Here is a 27,959-nt window from a genome sequence, read left to right on the forward strand (position 1 = left end):
TAGCGGCAGACGTCACCACCCGGCTGGTCACATTCAGATTATGACGTTTCCCACCACAGTAAGTCGCCCCTGCATCGTCCTCCGGTTGTTAAACAATCTTTCCAGACATTTCTCTCTCATATCCGTTTCTGGGAAAGCTGGGTGACAACAAATATGGCCGCCCTTATAGATCTGGCCATGGATGTCAGGGTTTCCCCTGCAGACCACATAAGACGGCTGGGCCTGAATAATGGGGCACACAGACAGGGGGTATTGTATATGGCAGAATCATGAATCTGAGTCCAACCACGATGGGAGTTGTAGTCCTGGCCATAATTCCAATAGACAGTAGAATATTTAACACTTGGCGGATTACATTCACTATGGATTTTTGTGCCTATATTCGGAGGTATCGCCTTTGAGGGTGATTGCTGTGAACGCAGGGGGGGGGGTCATGTGATGATTCAGGTGTGGCGGGGCGCCCCCCTCCTGCAGTAGGAGGCGTTACAAGTGACGTTCCATTACCCGTTCTCTCAGCAGCATGGTACAGAAGTCCACCTCTTTCTGCCTCAGCACCAGGAGTTGGGGGGTGCCGTGGTGGTCGACGATCAGCCGCAGGTAGGTGTAGACGGACATGGCGATGAGGATGCTGCTCTTCATCACCCACTCCCTGGAAGACAAAGTGACGGAGACAACGGTCAGCACAACGTAAGAGATCAGTCGTATGTGGCGCGACTAATGAGGGTCTATAGGGGGTACGTGTCAGAATATAAACGTGTATCAGGCAGCGCCGCTTCATCTGGATATATCAGCCAGGACGCCTGACGAGCCGATCCAGCACTGATGAGAGCGGGAAGGGTGAAACAGACGAGCCGATCCAGCACTGATGAGAGCGAGAGGGGTGAAACAGACGAGCCGATCCCGCACTGATGAGAGCGGGAGGGGTGAAACAAACGAGCCGATCCAGCACTGATGAGAGCGGGAAGGGTGAAACAGACGAGCCGATCCAGCACTGATGAGAGCGAGAGGGGTGAAACAGACGAGCCGATCCCGCACTGATGAGAGCGGGAGGGGTGAAACGTACGACCCGATCCAGCACTGATGAGAGCGGGAAGGGTGAAACAGACGAGCCGATCCCGCACTGATGAGAGCGGGAGGGGTGAAACGTACGACCCGATCCAGCACTGATGAGAGCGGGAGGGGTGAAACTGACCTGTTTGACACCTTGTACTGTTCGCCCCTACGTCTACTGTGCGGTGTAAGGGGCACAGGTCGCAGCCGTCCGGCCGAGGTGTGGCTGTAATCCGGCAGAATACCGTAGCCGGCGTAAATCACGGCCGTTTTTAAATGCATGTTGATATCCGCGCAAGTACTGGGCGGATATTACCAATCATAAAAAGCGGAACTGCGCTAAACGCGCCCGAATACTCGGTATTGGCCAAAACGCGGTTGCTCCACAGCCGGATGAGCTGATTGTCTCTGCCTCGAGGCTTTACCTGCACTGATGAGCCCCAAGAAGTGTGGAACAGACGCCATGTATAATGTCCTCCGATATATTCCACCGGTCGTCCCCCGCCCCCGCTGCGTCTAGTGGAAACACGCGGCGAGCAGGGGAACATTTGTGGAACGTCAGACTTTCCTAATAAAGTGCAATTAGCGCCAGATTGACGCAGAGCACAACGCTCCCCCGGGAGGCTGGATCACCGTCAGTATGTCTGAGATTGAGGAGCTGCCCCCACAGATTAGACATAGCCGCGCTCCCCTCCATACACCGTGCCCTCCCACTACAGCAATGATCATCCTAAGCTGCCTGGTGCACAAATAAAATGCCAGAACTACAGTGGAGACTGACACAGCGTTGTTACGGGGCTGTTACTCTAAGCAGAGATCCAGATTTACATTCCTGGCAGGTTCTAATAGTCCGTGTACAGTGTGATGCGTGCGCGGGGCCTGGCGTGGAGCGCGTTTCTTTCACAGATGACGTGTGATTGGGTCGGAGGCCTGATCCCAGCAGATCGCAGCTCTTTCCCTTTTTAGGCTGGTTAATCAGCGGCGACACGCGGGCCATTCGTTTCTGTGCTGCGTCTGGTCTCCAGTGATGTATGTCTGAGGCCGGGCTGCTGACAGCAAATCGCCGCACACAGGTGCCCCCTCCAGCAAGGCTCAGGTTAGGGAAGTGCATGATGGGAAACTCTCCCGGACCCCCTCCCCCCTCATATTAACCCCGCAGGATTCCCAGCAGCAGCCGTCAGCACCTACATGGCTGTTTACGGCAGTATGTATTCTGCACAGGGACGGTCATGATGATGAGGTCTCATTCAGACTATACAGGACATCATAAACCGCTACAGATACAGGCTCCCCCAAACAGCGCCTGCCGAAGATTTAAAGTCTCCGCCAAATGATTTTTTGGAACTGCCGGTAAACAGTTTGCGGATTGCTCGGAGCGTAAAAGTAAGAGACAGACAGATGTCCGGCGGATATTAGAGACATCTGCTCGTCCTCAGACAACCCCCCCGTGCAGTGGGGAGGACGGGAGGAGGGGGAGGACGGGAGGAGGGGGAGGACGGGAGGAGGGGGAGGACGGGAGGAGGGGGAGGACGGGAGGAGGGGGAGGACGGGAGGAGGGGGAGGACGGGAGGAGGGGGAGGACGGGAGGAGGGGGAGGACGGGAGGAGGGGGAGGACGGGAGGAGGGGGAGGACGGGAGGAGGGGGAGGACGGGAGGACGGGAGGAGGACGGGAGGAGGGGGAGGACGGGAGGAGGGGGAGGACGGGAGGAGGGGGAGGACGGGAGGAGGGGGAGGACGGGAGGAGGGGGAGGACGGGAGGAGGGGGAGGACGAGGACGGGAGGAGGGGGAGGACGGGAGGAGGGGGAGGACGGGAGGAGGGGGAGGACGGGAGGAGGGGGAGGACGGGGAGGAGGGGGAGGACGGGGAGGAGGGAGGAGGGGGAGGACGGGAGGAGGGGAGGACGGGAGGAGGGGGAGACGGGAGGAGGGGGAGACGGGAGGAGGGGGAGACGGGAGGAGGGGGAGACGGGAGGAGGGGAGACGGGAGGAGGGGGAGACGGGAGGAGGGGGAGACGGGAGGAGGGGGAGACGGGAGGAGGGGGAGACGGGAGGAGGGGGAGACGGGAGGAGGGGGAGACGGGAGGAGGGGGAGACGGGAGGAGGGGGAGACGGGAGGAGGGGAGACGGGAGGAGGGGGAGACGGGAGGAGGGGAGACGGAGGAGGGGGAGACGGGAGGAGGGGAGACGGGAGGAGGGGGAGACGGGAGGAGGGGGAGACGGGAGGAGGGGGAGACGGGAGGAGGGGGAGACGGGAGGAGGGGGAGACGGGAGGAGGGGGAGACGGGAGGAGGGGGAGACGGGAGGAGGGGGAGACGGGAGGAGGGGGAGACGGGAGGAGGGGGAGACGGGAGGAGGGGGAGACGGGAGGAGGGGGAGACGGGAGGAGGGGGAGACGGGAGGAGAGGGAGACGGGAGGAGAGGGAGACGGGAGGAGAGGGAGACGGGAGGAGAGGGAGACGGGAGGAGAGGGAGACGGGAGGAGAGGGAGACGGGAGGAGAGGGAGACGGGAGGAGAGGGAGACGGGAGGAGAGGGAGACGGGAGGAGAGGGAGACGGGAGGAGAGGGAGACGGGAGGAGAGGGAGACGGGAGGAGAGGGAGACGGGAGGAGAGGGAGACGGGAGGAGAGGGAGACGGGAGGAGAGGGAGACGGGAGGAGAGGGAGACGGGAGGAGAGGGAGACGGGAGGAGAGGGAGACGGGAGGAGAGGGAGACGGGAGGAGAGGGAGACGGGAGGAGAGGGAGACGGGAGGAGAGGGAGACGGGAGGAGAGGGAGACGGGAGGAGAGGGAGACGGGAGGAGAGGGAGACGGGAGGAGAGGGAGACGGGAGGAGAGGGAGACGGGAGGAGAGGGAGACGGGAGGAGAGGGAGACGGGAGGAGAGGGAGACGGGAGGAGAGGGAGACGGGAGGAGAGGGAGACGGGAGGAGAGGGAGACGGGAGGAGAGGGAGACGGGAGGAGAGGGAGACGGGAGGAGAGGGAGACGGGAGGAGAGGGAGACGGGAGGAGAGGGAGACGGGAGGAGAGGGAGACGGGAGGAGAGGGAGACGGGAGGAGAGGGAGACGGGAGGAGAGGGAGACGGGAGGAGAGGGAGACGGGAGGAGAGGGAGACGGGAGGAGAGGGAGACGGGAGGAGAGGGAGACGGGAGGAGAGGGAGACGGGAGGAGAGGGAGACGGGAGGAGAGGGAGACGGGAGGAGAGGGAGACGGGAGGAGAGGGAGACGGGAGGAGAGGGAGACGGGAGGAGAGGGAGACGGGAGGAGAGGGAGACGGGAGGAGAGGGAGACGGGAGGAGAGGAGACGGGAGGAGAAGGAGACGGGAGGAGAAGGAGACGGGAGGAGAGGAGACGGGAGGAGAGGAGACGGGAGGAGACGAGGAGGAGAGGAGGAGGGGAGAGGAGGAGGGGAGGAGGAGGAGGGGAGAGGAGGAGGGGAGAGGAGGAGGGGAGAGGAGGAGGGGAGAGGAGGAGGGGAGAGGAGGAGGGGAGAGGAGGAGGGGAGAGGAGGAGGGGAGAGGAGGAGGGGAGAGGAGGAGGGGAGAAGAGGAGGGGAGAAGAGGAGGGGAGAAGAGGAGGGGAGAAGAGGAGGGGAGAGGAGGGGAGAGGAGGGGAGGGGAGGGGAGAGGAGGGGAGGGGAGGGGAGAGGAGGGGAGGGGAGGGGAGAGGAGGAGAGAGGAGGAGAGGGTCCATCACACCGAGACTATCCAAGGTCAGAAATTCTTGGCGTCTCTGCTAATCACGGAAGCGCGGCTCTTACCTGCGCGGTTTATTTGTGGGTATCATAAGGACCCCCATGATCAGCGAGTTCTCTCAGAGCCTTTAAAGGGGTCCAATACTGTCCAGAAATGCTGCCAACAGGACTGGGTGCAACTTATTATATTGTGGGGAGGGGGAGGGCGGTGGTTGAGATGCAGGAGAGCGGGTCCAGAGGCAGAAGTGGGGTGGGGGTGTATTAGAGGTTGCACTGGGCCCGCACGCTGCCTGAGGGCCCGGATTAGAGGGGAACTTCTGGGGTTTGGCGGGTGATATATTCATTCCAAACCTGTCCGAAGCCTCCGGAGCCCATAAAGGATCTCAGTCCGTCTGATAATAGGAGTTAATGGGTGGGGGAGGGGGTCACTTACCTCTGATCCATCAGAATATCCAGGACACTCTCAGCCAGCCAGATATTCTTAGCAGATATGTCGCCCCCTGGGGTGGGCACGCAGTGACGGGTGTGAGGAGACATAAGAGAAGAAATGTCATTACAGTAATTACCCGGCACAGTCGCCTCCGCAGCGCTCACGTGACCCGATCCGGCAGCTTCCCGCCGTGTGTCCAGAGTCACGGGCGTGAGCAGCTCTCACGGGATCCTCAGAGGTTATACATCCCCTCCCCCATACTGGTATATGCCCAGGTACTGCATCCCTCCCATTACTCCGCCTGGCTGTAAACTCACCGGCGATCTGCTTCATGAAGGTCATGCACACGCCATCAGCGCCCAGAAACTCCGCTCTTCACCAGCTCCCTCACCAACCACGCCAGCTGAAACAAGACATGGGTAATGCGGGTGAGGAGGGGCGGGTGATGGCGGGCTCGTGTGTCTGAGACCCCCGGCACCCCCTACCTGTGTCCGGCACGTGTCCTGCAGCTTCAGGTACTTCTCCATTAGGAGCTGGTTGATTTTGTTGAGGACGATGTTCATTCCATCGCGGCTGACGAGCGCCAGGTCCCGGTAACACTACAGGGGGCAGACAGAAGGGTGAGAGTCATCAGAGGAGAGCGGGGACACGGCCCCCAGTATAGGGGGGGGGGGGCACTAATATCAACCCCACCAAACCTCACAGACGTAACAGCCGCAGCATTTATTCCAAATATGTAACCCCCCCCCCCAGGATCAAAGCTGAACAGTTGGGTGCAAATGAGCCCATTAAATGTACCCCCCAAACCACTTAGTGCCCATCAGACTGGCAGAAGGGACCCCCCACTGCGATGACTGCGCCCGTCTGTATCCAGACCTGAAAACCCCCCAAACTGCCCAGGAGAAGGGGGCAACATACTTGGCGAATAGCACAGGAGGTGCGGGTGCGCTGCCCCTCCCCCGTATGATGCGGAGTCTTGTGAACGCTTTTCCACGTGTTTTGCCGCGATCATCAGCGATTCCGTCACATCTGCCGTGAGGGCGACGCATAGAAACAAACCCGAGGCGGGGGAGGGGTGCTGCACAGGTTAATACGGGGAGCGGGTGTTAGACGCGGGTGACACCTCCCGCCCGGGCTCAGAGTCATCCCGGCATCAAAGTGGCAAATCTAATTATCCGGAGCAGAACGTCGTGTAGCAGAGCCGGAGGTGCGCATCAAAAGCCTCGTCAGGGAGGAAAAGAACTAATGAGAAAGTACCAGGAGACGAGAGAGCGGCTGCGATCGCCCCCACCACCTCCTGATCGAGGATCCCCATGATTGACACCCACAGAGAAAGGCGACCGGGGCGGCCTGTACCCCCACAGCATGGCAGCCACTAATTGCCTGTCTCCTCTCACAGCTTTCCACCACCTCCTGCTCTGCCCTGTGTCAGTCTTCACTGCAGTTCCGGCATTCTACTCATGATCTGGGAAATCCCGCAGGACGTTGGAGCGACGGAGACGGATCCAGTATATAAACCCAGTGATGGTCAGCAGTAGCTTCATGAATAGAATGCCACAAACACAGTGAAGACTGACACACAGACAAGCAGCAGGAAAGAGTGGGGTGGGACAGGTGTAACCCTACATGATAGGCTGGTGAAGAGCCGGAGAAGCTTCACACAAGGACACAACTCATGAGGTTTCTGCGGAAATAGGGGGCTCCCTGCTGTGAACCCCCCAGACGTAGCGCTCAGCCCGAACTCTGCTGAACTGACGGAGAACAGAGCCATAATTAATGACAGGAGGATCCGCAAGAAATCCAAGTAACTGGGGAGGGGAGGGGGCCGCCAGATTATCAGCTCAGGGTTCATTAGCAGCTCCGGACCCCTCACCTTCCAATCATTGAGGAGACTTGGGCGTCCCGAGAAAGTAATTATCTACTTGAAAAGATCTCCCGGAACCCCGGATAATGGCACCGGACGGATGAGCCCGCCAGACACCGGCCAGACTCCGCCTGCCTGGAGCAGAACGATACAAGGGGAAATGTATTCTGGATCCCGGACTAATGGTGGACGGGCGATGAACGGGTCAGGAGGGGCGGCCGGGCGGCTAATGAGTAACTGGGGGCAGTGCCGTACTGAGGGGCGTCATTACACCAGGGTCAGACCCCTCGTCCTGGGATTAGGGGGGTCGTCCAGCGGGGACCACCTAATATGGGAGATTACAGACCGGGCGGATGGAGGAGACCGCAGCAGATCGCCCATAAATCCCGGGCCTCATCCCAAATATCCATCACAGGTGCCTCACCGCCCCGTCTACACTTCGGAGCCCCCATAAATTCTCAAGATCGATGGGAGGGGGGTCCGAGACAGACAGATCTTTAGTAACAAGTTCGTAACCTCGTCCCCTGAAATACTCTGTGCTGCTGGGAACCCTGCTCCTTCCACTACGTAACCCTAAGTGTCCCACATGATCAGCACACTCCTCTCCAGTCCTGTCATACTCTGTGCTGCTGGGGCCCTTGCTCCTTCCACTATGTGACTCTCAGCCTGTCACCTCCCTCCACACATCAGGACACGGTCACTTGCCGCCCCGGCCTCATCAGCAGCGGGCAGGTCATGCGCTCTGCTGATATACTCTGTGCTGCTGGGGGCCTTGCCCGTTCCCTCCACACATCAGGACACGGTCACTTGCCGCCCCGTCCTCATCAGCAGCGGGCAGGTCATGCGCTCTGCTGATATACTCTGTGCTGCTGGGGGCCTTGCCCGTTCCCTCCACACATCAGGACACGGTCACTTGCCGCCCCGTCCTCATCAGCAGCGGGCAGGCCACGCTCTCTCCTGATATACTCTGTGCTGCTGGGGGCCTTGCCCGTTCCCTCCACACATCAGGACACGGTCTCTCAGCAGCGGGAAGGTCATGGTCTCTCCGGAGATCCCCCTCAGTGCTCTCATTCCTCTTCACCACAGGTGAGTGTCACAGCGCTGGTCACAAGAGCTGACGCTCTACATCTGTACAATGATCTCAGCGCTCCAGGTTTCCGGGATTTTTCTTCCTCTCGTCCTTAATTATAATTACCCAGAAGTATGCCAACAGCAGAGAACGAAAACAAAGCGTTGCCAGAGGTCGCGCCCTCTCCCAGGGTGAATGTGTTTGCTTAAAGTTTCCCGAAATAGGACGACTCCCCGGCCGCCACACGGAATGTCACAGCACAGGAGGGAGCGGACAGGAGGGAAGGGGTTACACCAGATGTGCGATACAGAGGCCCACAATATGTGCAGGAACCCCCATCATCTGCCCCAGCTATAGACTAATAACCCCCATCATCTGCTCCAGCTATAGACTAATAACCCCCATCATCTGCCCCAGCTATAGACTAATAACCCCCATCATCTGCTCCAGCTATAGACCAATAACCCCCATCATCTGCCCCAGCTATAGACTAATAACCCCCATCATCTGCTCCAGCTATAGACTAATAACCCCCATCATCTGCCCCAGCTATAGACTAATAACCCCATCATCTGCCCCAGCTATAGACTAATAACCCCCATCATCTGCCCCAGCTATAGACTAATAACCCCCATCATCTGCTCCAGCTATATAGACCAATAACCCCCATCATCTGCCCCAGCTATAGACTAATAACCCCCATCATCTGCTCCAGCTATAGACTAATAACCCCCATCATCTGCTCCAGCTACAGACTAATAACCCCCATCATCTGCTCCAGCTACAGACTAATAACCCCCATCATCTGCTCCAGCTATAGACTAATAACCCCCATCATCTGCTCCAGCTATAGACTAATAACCCCCATCATCTGCTCCAGCTACAGACTAATAACCCCCATCATCTGCTCCAGCTACAGACTAATAACCCCCATCATCTGCTCCAGCTATAGACTAATAACCCCCATCATCTGCCCCAGCTACAGACTAATAACCCCCATCATCTGCCCCAGCTATAGACTAATAACCCCCATCATCTGCCCCAGCTATATAGACCAATAACCCCCATCATCTGCCCCAGCTATAGACTAATAACCCCCATCATCTGCTCCAGCTACAGACTAATAACCCCCATCATCTGCCCCAGCTATATAGACCAATAACCCCCATCATCTGCCCCAGCTATAGACTAATAACCCCCATCATCTGCTCCAGCTATAGACTAATAACCCCCATCATCTGCTCCAGCTACAGACTAATAACCCCCATCATCTGCTCCAGCTATAGACTAATAACCCCCATCATCTGCTCCAGCTACAGACTAATAACCCCCATCATCTGCTCCAGCTATAGACTAATAACCCCCATCATCTGCTCCAGCTATAGACTAATAACCCCCATCATCTGCTCCAGCTATAGACCAATAACCCCCATCATCTGCTCCAGCTATAGACTAATAACCCCCATCATCTGCTCCAGCTATAGACTAATAACCCCCATCATCTGCTCCAGCTATAGACTAATAACCCCCATCATCTGCTCCAGCTATAGACTAATAACCCCCATCATCTGCCCCAGCTATAGACTAATAACCCCCATCATCTGCCCCAGCTACAGACTAATAACCCCCATCATCTGCCCCAGCTATATAGACCAATAACCCCCATCATCTGCTCCAGCTATAGACTAATAACCCCCATCATCTGCCCCAGCTATAGACTAATAACCCCCATCATCTGCCCCAGCTACAGACTAATAACCCCCATCATCTGCTTCAGCTACAGACCAATAACCCCCATCATCTGCTCCAGCTATAGACCAATAACCCCCATCATCTGCTCCAGCTATAGACCAATAACCCCCATCATCTGCTCCAGCTATAGACTAATAACCCCCATCATCTGCCCCAGCTATAGACTAATAACCCCCATCATCTGCTCCAGCTATAGACTAATAACCCCCATCATCTGCTCCAGCTATAGACTAATAACCCCCATCATCTGCTTCAGCTACAGACTAATAACCCCCATCATCTGCCCCAGCTATAGACTAATAACCCCCATCATCTGCTCCAGCTACAGACTAATAACCCCCATCATCTGCCCCAGCTATAGACTAATAACCCCCATCATCTGCTCCAGCTACAGAGTAATAACCCCCATCATCTGCTTCAGCTACAGACTAATAACCCCCATCATCTGCCCCAGCTATAGACTAATAACCCCCATCATCTGCCCCAGCTACAGACTAATAACCCCCATCATCTGCTCCAGCTATAGACTAATAACCCCCATCATCTGCTCCAGCTATAGACTAATAACCCCCATCATCTGCTCCAGCTATAGACTAATAACCCCCATCATCTGCCCCAGCTATAGACTAATAACCCCCATCATCTGCCCCAGCTATAGACTAATAACCCCCATCATCTGCCCCAGCTATAGACTAATAACCCCCATCATCTGCTCCAGCTATAGACTAATAACCCCCATCATCTGCCCCAGCTATATAGACCAATAACCCCCATCATCTGCCCCAGCTACAGACTAATAACCCCCATCATCTGCTCCAGCTATAGACTAATAACCCCCATCATCTGCCCCAGCTACAGACTAATAACCCCCATCATCTGCCCCAGCTATAGACTAATAACCCCCATCATCTGCCCCAGCTACAGACTAATAACCCCCATCATCTGCTCCAGCTATAGACTAATAACCCCCATCATCTGCTCCAGCTATAGACTAATAACCCCCATCATCTGCCCCAGCTATAGACTAATAACCCCCATCATCTTCCCCAGCTACAGACTAATAACCCCCATCATCTGCCCCAGCTATAGACTAATAACCCCCATCATCTGCTCCAGCTATAGACTAATAACCCCCATCATCTGCCCCAGCTATAGACGAATAACCCCCATCATCTGCTCCAGCTATAGACTAATAACCCCCATCATCTGCTCCAGCTACAGACTAATAACCCCCATCATCTGCTCCAGCTACAGACTAATAACCCCCATCATCTGCCCCAGCTATAGACTAATAACCCCCATCATCTGCCCCAGCTATAGACTAATAACCCCCATCATCTGCCCCAGCTATAGACTAATAACCCCCATCATCTTCATGGTTGCCGCCTACCTTCTGTGCCTGCGCCGGCTCTGACAGCACCAGGGTGAACAGTCCCAGGCACACGTCTTCATGCTGACTGGCTCCTTTGCAGACCTGGAATAAGCAGAAAACACAGAATAAAGGAAACAATCAGCAGGATGACCTCCACACTCCCGTACCCGAGGAGCAGCGGCATAGAGATAAGCGTTCACTGGGGCAGAGCCTGGCGTAAGTATCATGTCCCCGGTCACAGATCCAGGATGTACACGTGTCTGCAGTATATAGAGACTACGAGCACCGTGACCGCGGCCGCCGTCCCGTCTACACGCGGGATCACGTGGATCGGAGGGATTTTCCAGCTTTATGGAAATAAATCTTCATCTTTGTGCAATGAAAAGTTCTACAACTTTGTAATAAACCGTTTCCATGATCAATGACCGAATCCTTCTCACAGCTGAGGATACGTTACAATGTATCCAGTCTGCACAATCCCGTCAGGTAAACGATCCAGACTGATACATTGTAACAAACTGGTCATCTCGCAGAGGATTGTCTGTGTAAAGAATTAAGTCAGGAAGGGTTTTCAGCCAGCAAGCAGAGGTCTTGAAAAATACAAAGGATGTTTAGAAAGAAACTATCAGAAAACTGGAAACCCCCTTTAAGCCCAGGACTAAGCGTGGAAGAGATAAGCGGCCAAATCAGAAATACATCTCAGAGGAAACACGGCCCCCGCGTACAGATGATAATCTACTGGGATCCCACACAAGCTCAAGGACAGGGGGCGCCACATACTGGATGTGAGGAGAGTGGGGGAAGGGGGAATTATCTATAGTCGTCATGTAGAATGCTCTTAAAGGGCCAGTCACACGGGGGGGGGGGGTTTATGCACTCGAGGTCACTCATCCCGACAGTCCGCTTCTCCTCGCTTTGTAATGGGGATCCCCTCAATCACTGATCTTCGGGGGGGACTGGAGACGTTTCTTAACCCATTAAACACCCAGAATAAAGTAACAGCCGAACATTTGGGTCCAGAAGAACTTACGTAAGCGTTGAGCGCGTCATTGGCCTCCCGCTCCGAAACGCCATTTATCATGGAGGAGACGAGCGCAACGCAGCGGTCCAGCCTCTGAAATACAGAAGAAACAGACGTGAGGGGTGCGGGAAATAAACGGGGGCAAATATACAGGACAAAATGGGGGGCAGTTATACTGGGGTGTCGGGGGTTAATTGAAGTCAGCAAAATATTCAGCTCATATTGGGGTGCAGATATTGGGGATAATATTCAGCTCATACATCGGGGTGCAGATATTCAGCTCATACATCGGGGTGCAGATATTCAGCTCATACATCGGGGTGCAGATATTCAGGATAATATTCAGCTCATATATTGGGGTGCAGATATTGGGGAGGATATTCAGCTCATACATCAGTGTGTGGATATTCAGGATAATATTCAGCTCATATATTGGGGTGCAGATATTGGGGATAATATTCAGCTCATATATTGGGGTACAGATACTGGGGATAATATTGAGCTCATACATCGGGGTGCAGATAAGCGGGGATACAGGGGGTTATAGGCGGGCACTTGGTTTTGGAGACGGCGGGGGAGGGGTGCGGTGATCGCGTTCTCCTGCCGGTTGCGCCATTATACAGACACATTATGCGCACAGACGGTTTGCGTTTTCGATTTCACTGTCAGCGACACGAGCGCAGGAGAGAATCAGGTCACAGCCGAGGACGCCGCAGCATGTGACAAAACATTAACTCCTCGTGTCCCCCGGCTGCTGACACCTCCGGTATCCAGGGGCACGCCCGGAGATCACAGGGGATCCCACCTTTACCTATACAGAGCCAGAAGATAACATCCACAGGTCCCCCATACTGACCCCCAGAAGATACCATCCACAGGACCCCCACACTGACGCCCAGAAGATACCATCCACAGGACCCCCACACTGACCCACAGAAGATACGATCCACAGGACCCCCACACTGACCCCCAGAATATACCATCCACAGGACCCCCACACTGACGCCCAGAAGATACCATCCACAGGACCCCCACACTAACCCCCAGAAGATACGATCCACAGGACCCCCACACTGACCCCCAGAATATACCATCCACAGGACCCCCAGAAGATAGCATCCACAGGACCCCCACACTGACCCCCAGAAGATAGCATCCACAGGACCCCCACACTGACCCCCAGAAGAGACCATTCACAGGACCCCCACACTGACCCCCAGAAGAGACCATCCACAGGACCCCCACACTGCCCCCCAGAAGATAGCATCCACAGGACCCCCACACTGACCCCCAGAAGATACCATCCACAGGACCCCCACACTGCCCCCCAGAAGATACCATCCACAGGACCCCCACACTGCCCCCCAGAAGATACCATCCACAGGACCCCCACACTGACCCCCAGAAGATCGCATCCACAGGACCCCCACACTGACCCCCAGAAGATAGCATCCACAGGACCCCCACACCGACCCCCAGAAGATAGCATCCACAGGACCCCCACACCAACCCCCAGAAGATAGCATCCACAGGACCCCCACACTGACCCCCAGTAGATAGCATCCACAGGACCCCCACACTGACCCCCAGAAGATAGCATCCACAGGACCCCCACACTGACCCCCAGAAGATAGCATCCACAGGACCCCCACAATAACCCCCAGAAGATAGCATCCACAGGACCCCCACACTGCCCCCCAGAAGATAGCATCCACAGGACCCCCACACTGCCCCCAGAAGATAGCATCCACAGGACCCCCACACTGACCCCCAGAAGATAGCATCCACAGGACCCCCACACTGACCCCCAGAAGAGACCATTCACAGGACCCCCACACTGACCCCCAGAAGAGACCATCCACAGGACCCCCACACTGACCCCCAGAAGCTAGCATCCACAGGACCCCCACACTGACCCCCAGAAGATAGCATCCACAGGACCCCACACACTGACCCCCAGAAAATACCATCAACAGGACACCTATACTGACCCCCAGAAGATACCATCCACAGGACCCCCACACTGACCCCAGAAGATACCATCCACAGGACCCCCACACTGACCCCCAGAAGATACCATCCACAGGACCCCCACACTGACCCCAGAAGATACCATCCACAGGACCCCCACACTGACCCCCAGAAGATAGCATCCACAGGACCCCCACACTGACCCCAGAAGATACCATCCACAGGACCCCCACACTGACCCCCAGAAGATACTATCCACAGGACTCCCACACTGACCCCCAGAAGATAGCATCCACAGAACCCCCACACTGACCCCCAGAAGATAGCATCCACAGGACCCCCACACTGACCCCCAGAAGATAGCATCCACAGGACCCCCACACTGACCCCCAGAAGATAGCATCCACAGGACCCCCACAAGATACTATCCACAGGACTCCCACACTGACCCCCAGTAGATACCATCCACAGGACCCCCACACTGACCCCCAGTAGATAGCATCCACAGGACCCCCACACTGACCCCCAGTAGATAGCATCCACAGGACCCCCACACTGACCCCCAGAAGATAGCATCCACAGGACCCCCACACTGACCCCCAGAAGATAGCATCCACAGGACCCCCACACTGCCCCCCAGAAGATACCATCCACAGGACCCCCACACTGCCCCCCAGAAGATACCATCCACAGGACCCCCAGAAGATACTATCCACAGGACTCCCACACTGACCCCCAGTAGATACCATCCACAGGACCCCCACACTGACCCCCAGTAGATAGCATCCACAGGACCCCCACACTGACCCCCAGTTGATAGCATCCACAGGACCCCCACACTGACCCCCAGTAGATAGCATCCACAGGACCCCCACACTGACCCCCAGTAGATAGCATCCACAGGACCCCCACACTGACCCCCAGAAGATAGCATCCACAGGACCCCCACACTGCCCCCCAGAAGATAGCATCCACAGGACCCCCACACTGCCCCCCAGAAGATAGCATCCACAGGACCCCCACACTGCCCCCCAGAAGATACCATCCACAGGACCCCCACACTGCCCCCCAGAAGATACCATCCACAGGACCCCCAGAAGATACTATCCACAGGACTCCCACACTGACCCCCAGTAGATAGCATCCACAGGACCCCCACACTGACCCCCAGAAGATACTATCCACAGGACTCCCACACTGACCCCCAGTAGATACCATCCACAGGACCCCCACACTGACCCCAAGTAGATAGCATCCACAGGACCCCCACACTGACCCCCAGTAGATAGCATCCACAGGACCCCCACACTGACCCCCAGTAGATAGCATCCACAGGACCCCCACACTGACCCCCAGAAGATAGCATCCACAGGACCCCCACACTGACCCCCAGAAGATAGCATCCACAGGACCCCCACACTGCCCCCCAGAAGATACCATCCACAGGACCCCCACACTGCCCCCCAGAAGATACCATCCACAGGACCCCCAGAAGATACTATCCACAGGACTCCCACACTGACCCCCAGTAGATACCATCCACAGGACCCCCACACTGACCCCCAGTAGATAGCATCCACAGGACCCCCACACTGACCCCCAGTAGATAGCATCCACAGGACCCCCACACTGACCCCCAGAAGATAGCATCCACAGGACCCCCACACTGACCCCCAGAAGATAGCATCCACAGGACCCCCACACTGCCCCCCAGAAGATACCATCCACAGGACCCCCACACTACCCCCCAGAAGATACCATCCACAGGACCCCCAGAAGATCGCATCCACTGGACCCCCACACTGACCCCCAGAAGATCGCATTCAAAGGACCCCCAGAAGATAGCATCCACAGGACCACCACACCGACCCCCAGAAGATACCATCCACAGGACCCCCACAATAACCCCCAGAAGATAGCATCCACAGGACCCCCACACTGCCCCCCAGAAGATAGCATCCACAGGACCCCCACACTGCCCCCCAGAAGATAGCATCCACAGGACCCCCACACTGCCCCAGAAGATAGCATCCACAGGACCCCCACACTGACCCCCAGAAGATAGCATCCACAGGACCCCCACACTGACCCCCAGAAGATAGCATCCACAGGACCCCCACACTGACCCCCAGAAGAGACCATCCACAGGACCCCCACACTGACCCCCAGAAGAGACCATCCACAGGACCCCCACACTGACCCCCAGAAGCTAGCATCCACAGGACCCCCACACTGACCCCCAGAAGCTAGCATCCACAGGACCCCCACACTGACCCCCAGAAGATAGCATCCACAGGACCCCCACACTGACCCCCAGAAGATAGCATCCACAGGACCCCACACACTGACCCCCAGAAAATACCATCCACAGGACACCTATACTGACCCCCAGAAGATACCATCCACAGGACCCCCACACTGACCCCAGAAGATACCATCCACAGGACCCCCACACTGACCCCCAGAAGATACCATCCACAGGACCCCCACACTGACCCCAGAAGATACCATCCACAGGACCCCCACACTGACCCCAGAAGATACCATCCACAGGACCCCCACACTGACCCCCAGAAGATACTATCCACAGGACTCCCACACTGACCCCCAGAAGATAGCATCCACAGGACCCCCACACTGACCCCCAGAAGATACTATCTACAGGACTCCCACACTGACCCCCAGTAGATACCATCCACAGGACCCCCACACTGACCCCAGAAGATACCATCCACAGGACCCCCAAACTGACCCCAGAAGATACCATCCACAGGACCCCCAAACTGACCCCAGAAGATACCATCCACAGGACCCCCACACTGAGCCCAGAAGATAGGGGCCACAAGCATTACCGGGCCCCGTGACATGCCCAGGTAGCACATACAGAGGTGCAGGCAGAATTCACATGTAAATCTGGCGCAGGGCCAATAGGGTCTTCTACAGAGGTGTGTGGGGGAAGGGAAGTGACAACCACGCCAGCTGTCCTGCAGAACAGTCCGGGCCCCCTCTGGTACCACCCCCTCCACTCGGCTGATCAGCATTTGAGCTCCCTTTGGGTCATTTCGAGGAGTCCAGAAGAGTCATATGACCTCTCTCGGAGGTTGAGCGGGCGCAAGCAGATGTGGCGTCACCACCGGGTCATGAATTGGTACCCTCGGCCTGACCTGGTTATCTCTTATATGTGGAGTATTATACAGTCACTGTGGGGGTATGCGGGGGGCTGATGTAACCCCTGAGCTCATCCCCTGATGAAACGTCCCCGTCACTGCAAAATCAAATCACCTCTGCGACTACTAATCCACCGCGCGTTACTAATTACCATCACCGCCACTAATGAGCGAAACCGGAGGAGACGGCGGCGTCTCCTCAATACCTCGCTGCCAACGATGAAGGGGTTACAGAAAACTGGGTTACTGCATCAAAGCCCCTCATTATCTGCCGGAGAACAGCGTCTTCTGGAGAGCGCGTCCTGCATGGCGAACCTTACATCAGCTCAATCCAACTCTGAAGACGAACCGGTCCTCCGGGCCCCCGAGCCGCCGCACAAAGAGACTCACTGATGATGTATGAGGGCCCCCGCAGATGTCAGTGGTTAACCCCCTCACTACTGAACAGGCCACTGTACACCGATAATACCAAATAATACTACAGGACTAACCCATAATACCATATAATACTACAGGACTAACCTATACCATATAATACTACAGGACTAACCTATACCATATAATACTACAGGACTAACCCATACCATATAATTCTACAGGACTAACCCATACCATATAATACTACAGTACTGACCCATACCATATAATACTACAGTACTGACCCATACCATATAATACTACAGTACTGACCCATAATACCATATAATACTACAGTACTGACCCATAATACCAAATACTACTACAGGACTAACCCATAATACCATATAATACTACAGGACTAACCCATACCATATAATACTACAGGACTAACCCATAATACCATATAATACTACAGGACTAACCCATAATACCATATAATACTACAGGACTAACCCATAATACCATATAATACTACAGTACTGACCCATAATACCAAATACTACAGTACTGACCCATAATACCATATGATACTACAGGACTAACCCATACCATATAAGACTACAGGACTAACCCATAATACCATATAATACTACAGGACTAACCCATACCATATAATACTACAGGACTAACCCATAATACCATATAATACTACAGGACTAACCCATACCATATAATACTACAGGACTAACCCATAATACCATATAATACTACAGGACTAACCCATAATACCATATAATACTACAGTACTGACCCATAATACCATATAATACTACAGTACTGACCCATAATACCATATAATACTACAGTTCTGACCCATAATACCATATAATACTACAGTACTGACCCATAATACCATATAATACTACAGTACTGACCCATAATACCATATAATACTACAGTACTGACCCATAATACCTTATAATACTACAGTACTGACCCATAATACCATATAATACTACAGTACTGACCCATAATACCATATAATACTACAGTACTAACCCATACCATATAATACTACAGTACTGACCCATAATACCATATAATACTACAGTACTGACCCATAATACCATATAATACTACAGGACTAACCCATACCATATAATACTACAGTACTGACCCATAATACCATATAATACTACAGTACTGACCCATAATACCATATAATACTACAGTACTGACCCATAATACCATATAATACTACAGTACTGACCCATAATACCATATAATACTACAGTACTGACCGATAATACCATATAATACTACAGTACTGACCCATAATACCATATAATACTACAGTACTGACCCATAATACCATATAATACTACAGTACTGACCCATAATACCATATAATACTACAGTACTGACCCATAATACCATATAATACTACAGTACTGACCCATAATACCAAATACTACAGTACTGACCCATAATACCATATAATACCACAGTATTGACCGATAATACCATATAATACTACAGGACTAACCCATACCATATAATACTACAGGACTAACCCATAATACCATATAATACTACAGTACTGACCCATAATACCAAATACTACAGTACTGACCCATAATACCATATAATACCACAGTATTGACCGATAATACCATATAATACTACAGGACTAACCCATAATACCATATAATACTACAGGACTAACCCATAATACCATATAACACTACAGTACTGACCCATAATACCAAATACTACAGTACTGACCCATAATACCATATAATACCACAGTACTCACCGATAATACCATATAATACTACAGGACTAACCCATACCACCATATAATACTACAGTACTGACCCATAATACCTTATAATACTACAGGACTAACCCATACCATATAATACTACAGTACTGACCCATAATACCTTATAATACTACAGCACTAACCCATACCATATAATACTACAGGACTAACCCATAATACCATATAATACTACAGTACTGACCCATAATACCATATAATACTACAGTACTGACCCATAATACTACAGTACTGACCCTTATAATACTACAGTACTGACACATAATACAATATAATACTACAGTACTGACCCATAATACCATATAATACTACAGTACTGACCCATAATACCTTATAATACTACGGTACTGTACTATAATACCATATAATACTACGGTACTGACCCATACCATATAATACTACAGTACTGACCCATAATACAATATAATACTACAGTACTGACCCATAATACCATATAATACTACAGTACTGACCCATAATACCACAGTACTGACTCATAATCCCATATAATACTACAGTACTGACCCATAATACTACAGTACTGACCCATAATACCACAGTACTGACCCATAATACCACAGTACTGACCCATAATACCACAGTACTGACCCATAATCCCATATAATACTACAGTACTGACCCATAATACCACAGTACTGACCCATAATCCCATATAATACTACAGTACTGACCCATAATACTACAGTACTGACCTATAACACCATATAACACTACAGTACTGATCCATAATACCATATAATACTACAGTACTGACCTATACCATATAATACTACAGTACTGACCTATAATACCATATAATACTACAGTACAGACCTATAATACCATATAATACCACAGTACTGACCCATAATACCACAGTACTGATCCATAATACCACAGTACTGACCTATAATACCACAGAACTGACCTATAACACCATATAATACTACAGTACTGACTTATAATACTACAGTACTGACCTATAATACTACAGTACTGACCTATAATACAAAATAATACCACAGTAGTGACCTATAAATACAAAATAATACCACAGTACTGACCTATAATACCATATAATACTACGGTACTGACCCATAATACCATATAATACTACAGTACTGACCCATAATACTACAATACTGACCCATAATACCATATAATACTACAGTACTGACCCATACTACCATAGAATACTACAGTACTGACCCATAATACCACAGTACTGACCCATAATACCATATAATACCACAGTACTGACCTATAATACCATATAATACCACAGTACTGACCTATAATACCACAGCACTGACCCATAATACCATATAATACCACAGTACTGACCTATAATACCACAGCACTGACCCATAATACTACAGTACTGATCCATAATACCACAGTACTGACCTATAATACCACAGTACTGACCTATAATACCACAGTACTGACCTATAATACCATATAATACCACAGTACTGACCTATAATACCACAGCACTGACCCATAATACCATATAATACCACAGTACTGACCTATAATACCACAGCACTGACCCATAATACCATATAATACTACAGTACTGACCCATAATCCCATAGAATACTACAGTACAGGATTGACCAATAATACTACAGTATAGAACTGAGCTATAATACCATATAATACTACAGTACTGAGCTATAATACCATATACTACTAAAGTACAGGACTAACCTATAATACTACAGTACTGACCTATAACACCATATAATACTACAGTACTGACCCATAATACCACAGTACTGACCCATAATACCATATACCACAGTACTGCCCTATAATACCACAGTACTGACACATAATACTACAGTAATGACCTATAATACCACAGTAATGACCTATAATACCATATAATACTACAGTACTGACTTATAATACTACTGACCTATAATACCATATAATATTACAGTACTGACCCATAATCCCATATAATACTACAGTACAGTGCTGACCCATAATACCATAGAATACTACGACTGACCCATAATACCACAGTACTGTCCTATAATAACAAATACTACTGACCTATAATACTACAGTACAGGACTGACCCATAGTATCATATAATACCACAGTACTGACCCATAATACCATATAATACTACATTAAGGGACTGACCTACAATACCATAATACTACAGAACAGGAGTGACCTTTAATACCATATAACTCTACAGTACTGACCCATACCTATAATACTACAGTACTGTCCCATAATACCAATTTATACTTCAGTACTGACCCATAGAATATGATATTACAGTACAGTGTGACCCATAATACGATATAATACTACAGTACTGACCCATAATACCATATAATACTACAGTACTGAACCATAATACCATATAATACTACAGTACTGACCCATAATACCATATAATACTACAGTACTGACCCATAATACGATATAATACTACAGTACTGAACCATAATACAATATAATACTAAGGTGCTGACCCATAATACGCTATAATACTACAGTACTGACCCATAATCACATATAATACTACAGTACTAACCCATAATACTACAGTACATGACTGCCCCATAATGCCATATAATACTACAGTACTGACCCAGAATACCATATAATACTACAGTACTGACCCATAATTCCATATAATACTACAGTACTGATGAAGAATACCATATAATACTACAGTACTGACCCATAATACCATATAATACTACAGTACTGACCCATAATACCATATAATACTACAGTACTGACCCATAATACCATATAATACTACAGTACTGACCCATAATACCATATAATACTACAGTACTGATGAAGAATACCATATAATACTACAGTACTGACCCATAATACCATATAATACCACAGTACTGACCCATAATACCATATAATACTACAGTACTGATCCATAATACCATATAATACTACAGTACTGACCCATAATTCCATATAATACTACAGTACTGACCTATAACACCAAATACTACAGTACTGACCTATAATACCAAATAATACCACAGTACTGACCTAAAATAGCATATAATACTACAGTACTGACCTATAACACCAAATAATACTACAGTTCTGACCCATAATACCATATAATACTACAGTTCTGACCCATAATACTATATAATACTACAATACTGACCCATAATACCATATAATACTACAATACTGACCCATAATACCATATAATACTACAGAACTGACCCATAATCCCATAGAATACTACAGTACAGGATTGTACAATAATACTACAGTATAGAACTGACCTATAATACCATATACTACTAAAGTACAGGACTAACCTATAATACCATATAATACCACAGTACTGACCCATAATACCATATAATACTACAGTACTGATCCATAATACCACAGTACTGACCCATACCATATAATACCACAGTACTGACCCATAATACCACAGTACTGACCTATAATACCATATAATACCACAGTACTGACCCATAATACCACAGTACTGATCCATAATACCACAGTAGAGGACTGCCCAAGGTCAGTTCTGTACTGTAGAATTATAGGTAATCTCTGCAGGGGGCGCTGTCATGTACCCCCCAACGTCTGCCAGGCTTTGCAGGAAAACAGAGGGCACAGCCAACCCCCTCTGTACCGCTTCATGTACTATACCGCCCCCCTCTGTACCGCTCCACGTACTATACCGCCCCCCTCTATGCCGCTCCACGTACTATACCGCCCCCCTCTATGCCGCTCCACGTACTATACCGCCCCCTCTATGCCGATCCACGTACTAAACCGCCCTCCCCTCTATACCGATCCACGTACTATACCGCCCCCCTCTATACCGCCCCACGTACTATACCGCCCCACGTACTATACCGCTCCCTGTACTATACCGCCCCCTCTATGCCGCTCCATGTACTATACCGCCCCCCTCTATATCGCCCCATGTACTATACCGCCTCCCTCTATACTGATCCACGTACTATACCGCCCCCTCTATACTGATCCACGTACTATACCGCCCCCTCAATACTGATCGACGTACTATACCGCCCACTCTATACTGATCCACGTACTATACCGCCTCCCTCTATACTGATCCACGTACTATACCGCCCACTCTATACTGATCCACGTACTATACCGCCCCCTCTATACTGATCCACGTACTATACCGCCTCCTCAATACTGATCGACGTACTAGACCGCCCACTCTATACCGATCCACGTACTATACCGCCCCCCTCTATACCGATCCACGTACTATACCGCCCCCCTCTATACCGATCCACGTACTATACCGCCTCCCTCTATACTGATCCACGTACTATACCGCTCCCTGTATACCGATCCATGTACTATACCGCCCCCTCTATGCCGCTCCATGTACTATACCGCCTCCCTCTATACTGATCCACGTACTATACCGCCTCCCTCTATACTGATCCACGTACTATACCGCCCCCTCAATACTGATCGACGTACTATACCGCCCACTCTATACTGATCCACGTACTATACCGCACCCTCTATACTGATCCACGTACTATACCGCCTCCTCAATACTGATCGACGTACTATACCGCCCACTCTATACTGATCCACGTACTATACCGCCTCCCTCTATACTGATCCACGTACTATACCGCCCACTCTATACTGATCCACGTACTATACCGCCCCCTCTATACTGATCCACGTACTATACCGCCTCCTCAATACTGATCGACGTACTAGACCGCCCACTCTATACCGATCCACGTACTATACCGCCCCCCTCTATACCGATCCACGTACTATACCGCCCCCCTCTATACCGATCCACGTACTATACCGCCTCCCTCTATACTGATCCACGTACTATACTGCTCCCTGTATACCGATCCATGTACTATACCGCCCCCTCTATGCCGCTCCATGTACTATACCGCCTCCCTCTATACTGATCCACGTACTATACCGCCTCCCTCTATACTGATCCACGTACTATACCGCCCCCTCAATACTGATCGACGTACTATACCGCCCACTCTATACTGATCCACGTACTATACCGCACCCTCTATACTGATCCACGTACTATACCGCCTCCTCAATACTGATCGACGTACTATACCGCCCACTCTATACTGATCCACGTACTATACCGCCCCCCTCTATACCGATCCACGTACTATACCGCCTCCCTCTATACTGATCCACGTACTATACTGCTCCCTGTATACCGATCCATGTACTATACCGCCCCCTCTATGCCGCTCCATGTACTATACCGCCTCCCTCTATACTGATCCACGTACTATACCGCCCCCTCTATACTGATCCACGTACTATACCGCCCCCTCAATACTGATCGACGTACTATACCGCCCACTCTATACTGATCCACGTACTATACCGCCCCCTCTATACTGATCCACGTACTATACCGCCCCCTCTATACTGATCCACGTACTATACCGCCCCCCTCTATACTGATCCACGTACTATACCGCCACCTCTATACTGATCGACGTACTATACCGCCCCCTCTATACTGATCGACGTACTATACCGCCCCCTCTATACTGATCCACGTACTATACCGCCCCCTCTATACTGATCCACGTACTATACCGCCCCCCTCTATACTGATCCACGTACTATACCGCCCCCCTCTATACTGATCGACGTATAATACCCCCCCCTCTATACTGATCCACGTACTATACCGCCCCCCTCTATACTGATCCACGTACTATACCGCCCCCTCTATACCGATCCACGTACTATACCGCCCCCCTCTATACTGATCCACGTACTATACCGATCCACGTACTATACCGATCCACGTACTATACCGATCCACGTACTATACCGCTCCTCAGCCCACGCCACGCAGCTCCTCATATAATGTCTCCACCTGCAATGTACATTACGTCCATTTTCATTTGGCGGCGGCACTAAGTTTGGGAATGTACCTCACAAGAATGTGAGATGGCTCTGCATCATCCTACACGGTACAGCCCTGGCCTCATGGGGGCGCCGTCTGCAGACTAGTTATAAACCCTATACTAACCTATGGCACGTCAGCACTACATTAGTCACATACTGAATCACACCCCGTTATTATATGAATGAGCCGGCGCTCAGCAAACACTCCCCCTCCCCCGACAGGTGCTATGACTGCGGCACGGACCCCCGGGGGCTTCAGGTGACGGGTAATTACAGGACTCTATGCCTCGTGGCACATTACGTGGGTGGCACGTCCTCTCAATGCCAGTCTTGTTCTCCCCTTCCCACAGACTTATTGATCCACATAACCGTACTCCCCCCCCCCCATCGCTGGTTACTCCCCCGGCCTCCATCTTTTCACCTCCCCCGGCCTGGAAGTATCAGCTCGCGGCGGGATCAGCGGTTCTGGAGGTTTGAGCGGCGGCTGATCTACGGCTCTCGTTATTAGACGATGATATAATTGGTTGTTATGTGTCACTTTCCTGGATAATTAACACGCTCCTTCTCCAGCGCGGCCAATCATAGACGGGTAACTCGTCACCATGGCAACTGCGCTGCCAGAGATGCTGAATGTTGGGGGTTATCATTGCTGCTTGATAAGTCAGGGTGGTGGGTGCTGAGACGTTGGGGTTGCGCATTGGTCAATTTATATGTCCCATCAATAGGGAATGGAAATTTAATGGAGGGACCCCCTATATTTACCAGAACCGCTGCAGAGTGGTCCCCGCTGTAGTCTGTGGGTTACACGAGCGGCAGGCAAGTGCACACATTCTGAAAGCCCAAGGCGGACCCCCACAATGACAGTCCATGGTAAAACCCAACAAGGACAGCCCACCTGGGACCCCCAGCAATGACAGCTCATGGTAAAACCCGGCAATGACAGCCCACAGGGGGAGCCCCGGCAATGACAGCCCACAGGGGGAGCCCCGGCAATGACAGCCCACAGGGGGAGCCCCGGCAATGACAGCCCACAGGGGGAGCCCCGGCAATGACAGCCCACAGGGGGAGCCCCGGCAATGACAGCCCGTACAGCCCACATCTAGGCCTAATTTTCAACTCTTCCCAGATTAAGTGTGAGGTGGCAGCAGGGGGTGGCAGGCGCTGCTCCTATTTAGGGGATACTGTAGTTAAGTCTCCCACAAAATAAATATTTTAGTGGCCAAGCAATGAGGAGATCAGCAGAAGGTGCCCATGATGCGCGTGCCAACTGTGCCCAGTAACTTCCCTTCCACACAGCGGGGGGGCAGTGCTCCAGGCAAAGCATCAGGGTCCTAAACTAAACAATGGATTTTAGTCCTCGTGTACGCGTCACGTCTGGAGTATATAGAGGAGCAGCGTGTACGAGGCAGAGGGATGACCGCTGACCACCCCCAGATAAAAAGCGTCAGCTCTTCTGCCCACACCGGTGTATTCCATGGAGACCCTGTGAACCCCCACACCCGGTATGACGTGCCGCGATCTCTCCCACAGTAGTGCGGCCGTTGCGTCAGCGGTGTCACAGCAAATAGTGAAGCGGAGACAAGCGGCGCCCAGGAATGAATCCTACAGAACACGTTCAGAATGACACATCAGCGGCAAAAAGCATCGCCCCAGGAACAGCAGTGATTATAACGACCGGAGACACGCGACTAGAGCGCCGCTGATCAGTGAGGGCGCCGCTGATCAGTGAGGGCGCCGCTGATCAGTGAGGGCGCCGCTCCCCCTTCCCCGTGACACGTTACCTCCTCCAGCTCATCTTTGGCGTCCAGACTGGTGGAGATCAGCAGCTTGCTTTTGGATTTCTGCTCCATTTTGGGGGGCGGGGGTGATACCGATCTCTTGGCTATAAATCAGGGGGCTGTGCTAGGAATGAGGGGGCCCTCAACGCAATGAGGGGCCCATAAAGGGGTAGTGTCTGTATCAAGGGGTCCCCACTCAGTTTAGGGGGGCTAAATAAAGAGTACTTCAGACAGGGTTTGGGGAGTTACATAAATAATGGGGTACCCCAAGCTGTATAGGGGGGCTATGAAAAGGGTGGGGTACCCCAGGTTCTAATGTCAGGCTATGAGAAGGGTGGGGTACCCCAGGCTCTGTTGTAAGGGGTAAGTAAAGGATGGGGTACCCCAGGCTACGTATATAGGGTGCTCTACAGCTATGTGCTGCTGTGGGATAGGGCGTGGACAGCGGGCGTGATACTGTGCTGCGTAGAGGAAATATTCGGGGCTCCAGGTGCAGGTAGTAGGGGTTCACTGTGCGCCCCCCGCTTATAGCCGGTACCGGGAGATCTCACCCCCGCTTCTAGTACACACAGGAAGCCATCCCGAAACCAACATTCAGCCGCCGGAAACTCCCGCCTTCTCCCGGGCAGCTGTCCAATCACA

At 51.9% G+C, this 27,959-nt stretch overlaps 1 protein-coding gene across 1 annotated transcript; it reads right to left on the minus strand.

Moving 5' to 3' along the window:
• Positions 1–7: 7 nt before the first annotated feature.
• INTS3 (integrator complex subunit 3) lies at positions 8–27,959 on the minus strand. The gene is given in 8 exon segments (XM_075843284.1): positions 8–649; positions 5,178–5,244; positions 5,492–5,537; positions 5,539–5,577; positions 5,660–5,773; positions 11,250–11,333; positions 12,262–12,345; positions 27,321–27,959. Coding segments are annotated over 8 exon segments (669 nt in total). The 5' UTR covers positions 27,390–27,959; the 3' UTR covers positions 8–483.

The sequence above is a fragment of the Rhinoderma darwinii genome, chromosome 12 (genome assembly GCF_050947455.1).
Source record: "Rhinoderma darwinii isolate aRhiDar2 chromosome 12, aRhiDar2.hap1, whole genome shotgun sequence".
Taxonomy (NCBI): Eukaryota; Metazoa; Chordata; class Amphibia; order Anura; family Rhinodermatidae; genus Rhinoderma; species Rhinoderma darwinii.